Below are 5,515 nucleotides of genomic sequence, written 5' to 3'. Positions count from 1 at the left end.
TGAGAGAGTCCGACTGATGCAGTCAGGTGATCCAGCAGTGCAGCTTTAAGAGAGCAACTAAAGCCAGGAAGGCTCAGGTATGGGGGAGGAGCTTGCACCCTCTCACCTGTGGGAGGTGTGTGTGTGTGTGTTTCCTACCTGTTGACACGCCTCGGTCTGTCCACCAGGTAGCTGAGTTCCGCTCGTTGGTGTTTTGTCTGAAAAACCATCACAGAAACATGGATCAGTCTCAGACCCTCAGCTCAACCATCCTCCTCAGTTGGGGGGGGGGGGGGGTGAACTGAACTATCTTTGTTCCACTGCTGCCCTGCAGGGTCGTGCGTGGAATACTCAATGCAAGACGCCCTCCACTGGCACTGGAACGTCCCTCTTCATGAACTCTATCTCTTTCTCCCTCCCACTCTCAGGAAGCTACACATGTCAATCAAGCGTTTTTTAAAAATGCAACTAGGACGCGAGATGAATTCCTCCTCCTGACGTCACGCAGGTGACGCACGTGGAAGAAGTCGCGCCATGAGTGGATAAACTCGCTCTGATCTCAGACTCTGATCTTAGACTCTGATCTGGCCTCCAGTCTGGGGGGACCCGTCTCACCTCGCTGGACAAGATGCTGCCATTGGAGATGATGTCCGGCTGCTGGTCGCTGTAGCCCGTCACGATGGCGCCGCAGGGGTTGTTGGGGTCGGCGTCCGTGCTGCGCGAGGGGCTGCAGGGCTTCAAGAACATCAGGTCCGTCTTGGCGGACTCCGGTGTCAGACACACCTGGTAGCAGTAGGAGTTCTGGTTCTGGTGGTGGTGGGAGCCGAACCCGCCTCCCACGCCGCCCACCCCGGACTCCTCCACGGGCACCTGCCCCGCGGGCCCGACCCCTGACGTCACGTTGGTGCTCTGGACTAACATGATGTCGGACTTGCTGAGCTTCTTCTGCTTCCGGCCGCGCGCCTGCCGGCTGCAGCAGGAGCCGCAGCAGAGGCAGCAGTCGCCGGCCAGCAGGCAGGAGCTCAGGCTGCGCTTCTGGTCCTTCTGGCAGCGCACGGCCAGCACGATCATGGCGAGCAGGAAGATGAAGGACACGGAGCCCAGCGCGATGATGAGGATCAGCGTCAGGTCCAGCGACGCCTCCTTGGCCCGGGAGGCCGAGCCCCGGTCCCCGCCGCGCTCCGCAGCGCCGTCCACCAGCGACACGCTGACGCTGGCCGAGGCAGAGAGGGGGGGCTGGCCGTGGTCCCGCACCTCCACCAGCAAGTTGAAGTGTCCCTGCGGGTCGCGCTTGGGGGAGACCCTGCGGGCCGTCCTCAGCTCGCCGGTCCTCCAGTCCATGCGGAACATTCCCGCCTCGTTGCCCCGCAGGATGCTGTATGACAGACGCGCGTTCTCGCCGTCGTCCGCGTCCATGGCCACGACGCGCGTCACCAGGTAGCCGGGCTCCGCGGAGCGCGGCAGGAGCTCTCTGGCCGTCCCGTTCTTGCCGAGGGGGGCTACGACGGCGGGGGCGTTGTCGTTCTGGTCCACGATGATGACGTTGACGGAGGCGTTGGACAGCAGCTCGGCGGCACCCGCGTCCCGCGCCTGCACCGTGAAGCCGAACTCCTTAAGCTGCTCGTAGTCGAAGGAGCGCAGCGCGTACAGGTAGCCGGTGTCCTGGTTGATGGACACGTAGGTGTCCACTGACATGCCCTGGATGTCCCCGTCCAGGATGGAGTAACTGATCACCGCGTTCTGGCCGGTGTCCGGGTCCAGCGCGCTCACGGCGTGGATGAACGCGCCGGGCACGTTGTTCTCCGTCACGTACACGTCGTAGACCGCTTGCGTGAACCGGGGCGCGTTGTCGTTCTCGTCGGACACGTGCACCTTGATGGACTTGCTGGCGGCCAGAGCGGGCCGGCCCCGGTCCCGCGCCACCACGGTGACCGTGTAAGCGTCCGCGCTCTCGCGGTCCAGCGGCGCGTCCGTGACGATGGTGTAGTAGTTCTGGAACGGCGACTTCAGCTTGAACGGGACGTCGCCCAGGATCTCGCAGCTCACCTCGCCGTTGTCACCGGAGTCCCGGTCCGACACGCTGAACAGCGCGATGACGGTGCCGGGCGCATCCTGCTCACTCACCGCGTCGCTGACGGTGCTGAAGCTGATCTCCGGCGCGTTGTCGTTCACGTCCACCAGCTTCACCAGCACGCTGCAGTGCGCCGGCACCGCGTTGGCGCCCAGGTCTCTGGCCTGGACGTGGATCTGGTGCGCGGCGCCCCGCTCGTAGTCCAGCTGGCCCGCCACCGTGACGCGGCCGGTCCGTGCGTCGATGTTGAACAGCTGCTTGACCTGCGCGGTGTTGCGGCCGCTGAGCGAGTACAGCACCTCCGCGTTCTCGCCCTCGTCCGCGTCGGTGGCGTTCAGCTGGATCACCTCGGTGCCCGCCGGCGAGTCCTCGCGCAGGCTCACCGCGTAAACCGACTGGTCGAACGCGGGCGCGTTGTCGTTGGAGTCCAGCACCTTGACGACCAGCAGTGCGGTGCCGGTGCGCGGCGGGACGCCTCCGTCCACCGCGGTCAGCACGTAGCGGTGCGCCGCTTGCGTCTCGCGGTCCAGCGGCTTCTCCAGCACGAGCTCCGCGAACTTGCCGCCGTCGCTCTGCGTCTGCACGTCCAGGTAGAAGTGGTCGTTGCTGGTGATGACGTAGCCGCTCAGCGCGTTGCTGCCCACGTCCGGGTCGAAGGCGGACTCCACCGGGAAACGCGTCCCGGGCACCGCGCTCTCCGAGATCTCCACGGTGATGTCGGTCTCCGGGAAGGCGGGCGGGTTGTCGTTGACGTCCGTCAGCTCGATCTCCACGCGGAAGAGCTCGAGCGGGTTCTCCAGGAACACCTCGAGGTGCAGCAGGCACGGGACGCTCTGCTCGCAGATCCGCTCCCGGTCCATCTGTTCCTTCACCAGCAGCGCTCCGGTCTCCAGGTTCAGCTCCAGGAACGGCGTCCGCGAGCTCGGCACAGTCTGGAAGTGGCGCGCGGAGAGTTTGGTGACGTCCAGCCCCAAATCCTCCGCGATGTTCGCCACCACGGAGCCGCGCTCCTGCTCCTCCGGCACCGAGTAGCGCAGCTGAGCGGCGGCTCCGCGCAGCGCGGAGAGCAGGATGACGAGCCGGAGCATCTCCCCGGTACCGGCTAGTCCCGGTGCTACTCCCTCTCCCCGCGGGAAATGCGCGCTCCGGGGTCCCCGGTCCGTGGGGCGGCGGTGGACGCGGAAACTCCTCTGCTGCGACGCGGGTCGGTGGAAGGCGGAGCGGCCGGAGGACGCAGAGCCATCGGAGTCCGGCAGGATCAGAACCGTCCCAGAGGTCCCGGCGCCCGCGCGAACATCCGCGCTCAGTCGCGCGCTCCGCAGACAAACAGAGAGTCAGGTAAAATCCTCACGAGCGAGACACGCGGCGGACCCTCCTGGCGAGCAGCAGCGCTCCGCTCCGGCGGTGATGCTGTCAGCGCGGCGGCTGTCGGGCGACTGAGGGCGACTGGTTGGTGTTGCGCAGCTGCCCCCCCCCCCCACCCCCCAACCCGCCCCTGCCAGCCAATGGCGAGCACCGGCACCGGGCGGGATGGCGGCTGATTGGGGCTCCGCCCCCCCCCGCCCCCCAGGCAGGGAAATTAAATGTTTTACACATTCGGTGAATTAAGAACGCGGAGCAGTGGCGGGACGGCTGGGAGCGCGCGCCGCCAGCTGACCGTAACTTTATTATTTTCTCTGTTCCGATGAGCTGCTCACGCGCCTCCACCTGGACCTGGACCACAGCCACAATGTGGGACGCCGCGGACCTCCACGCGCGTGAAAGAGCCGGTGACGCGACATCCCGCCGCCATCACTCGACTCCCGTCACTCAGGGGCCTGCCGCCGGTGACCTCCGACCCCTCGCGCGCTGATTTACCTCAGAAACAAACATTAAATATGCAGATGAACTCCGGCGTCTGTGGGACGAGCAGCGACGGTGGCCAGGACCGGGACCGTCACCGGGATCCACCAGCGGGAGTCTGAAGCGGAGGCGACGTGGCGGTTGTGACGTAAATCAACCCGCGTGGAGCCTCACGAGACAGCTCGCGGAGCAGGAGCGGCGGGACGGAGCCGAGCTGTCACCGGAGTCAGATCCCCTAGCTGCACGCACGGCGGCTCCTCTCCCCCCCTCCTCCTTCCTCTCTCTGAGCGGCTCTTCCAGAGACCAACGTCGCCCCCTGGCGTCTGTTCGCGTCACCGTTCTGGGGAGGGGAGAAGACCTGTCAGGATCCTGCGAGACTGTGAGTCCCCCATCAGTTACTGCTGCCTCTGTCCTGTAGAGCAGGTCTAGAACCTCCCTCCTTCTATGCAGAGGGAGAGAGAGAGAGAGGGACAGAGAGAGAGACAGAAAAGAGAGGGACAGAGAGAGAGAGGGACAGAGAGAGAGGGACAGAGAGAGAGACAGACAGAGAGAGAGAGAGGGACAGAGAGAGAGGGACAGAGAGAGAGACAGACAGAGAGAGAGGGACAGAGAGAGAGAGGGAGAGAGAGAGAGAGAGAGAGGGACAGAGAGAGAGAGGGACAGAGAGAGAGAGAGGGACAGAGAGAGAGAGAGAGGGACAGAGAGAGAGACAGACAGAGAGAGAGAGAGGGACAGAGAGAGGGACAGAGAGAGAGAGAGAGAGAGAGAGAGAGGGACAGAGAGAGAGAGATTGATCCAGCAGCTTCTCTCAGAACCGTCACCCAGAACCTGGACACCAGGACCCGGATGCCTCATCGTGTTTCTGTCTTTGTTACTTAATCAGATTCCAAGTTCAGTTCCTTCCTCCCTGAGTTCATTTTATTACTTCATGTCTTCAAATGCTGACATTTTGACTTTAGAATCTTTTTTGTCCTCAGCATGAAAGCACAAGTGTGTATTCTTACTGCAGGAACAGTTATACACGATACATATGGTGTATGTATATATCTATATATCTATATATATCTATATATATGTAGATATAGATATATATAGATATATACATCCCGTTCAAGCCGTCCCTCCTTCACGACCCACAATTGTCCACTGGCGTGTCATTATTATTCCGTAGAGGACTACAAGTCCCAAGCAGCAGGGGAGGGTCCTGCATGAGTCGTTTCACAGTTGGTGCTTTACGAATTTCGTGACTACAAACAACAAACGGGTCACAATTTTTGACAAAAAGTCCCATAACTGGCCGAGACGTGAGGGCTCGCCATGAGCGCCGGTCTGAAGGTGGCGGCTCAGACGGCCATGAAAACTTCATAATATAAACAGAAAGGCCATGAAGGTCTCATTCAGGGCCCAGCGACCAGAGGCGCTTCCTCCAGCCTATCACAGCGCCCCCCGGTGCCGCCAGCAGGGACAGCAAGGTGGCGTCCAGCAGGGGGTCACAGCCCCCCAACTGGTCAACGCCTCTCTGTGCTGTTGGGATGAAGCAAACAATCAGGAGAACGAGCTGGAAATGGTCGCACACACACATCAACACACACAAACATCAACACCCAAACACACAACAACACA

General features: G+C 62.1%; 1 protein-coding gene across 2 annotated transcripts in view; it reads right to left on the bottom strand.

Annotated features, from left to right (window-relative positions):
• LOC147256780 (protocadherin-10-like) overlaps positions 1-3,475 on the bottom strand; it is a 16,986-nt gene extending 13,511 nt beyond the window's left edge. For both annotated transcript variants that reach the window (XM_086210370.1, XM_086210371.1), the window contains exons 1-2: positions 595-3,475; positions 139-197 (exon numbers count right to left, since the gene is read on the bottom strand). In XM_086210370.1, the coding sequence (XP_086066496.1) occupies positions 139-197; positions 595-3,138 (2,603 nt within the window). In that variant the 5' untranslated portion in view covers positions 3,139-3,475. The remainder of the gene's footprint in view (positions 1-138; positions 198-594) is intronic.
• Between the last annotated feature and the right edge of the window lie 2,040 nt (positions 3,476-5,515).

The sequence above is a fragment of the Aulostomus chinensis genome, chromosome 8 (genome assembly GCF_037954235.1).
Source record: "Aulostomus chinensis isolate RoL2024-O1b breed Wild chromosome 8, RoL_Achi_v1.0, whole genome shotgun sequence".
Taxonomy (NCBI): Eukaryota; Metazoa; Chordata; class Actinopteri; order Syngnathiformes; family Aulostomidae; genus Aulostomus; species Aulostomus chinensis.
This window is presented reverse-complemented; position numbering and strand designations above follow the sequence as displayed.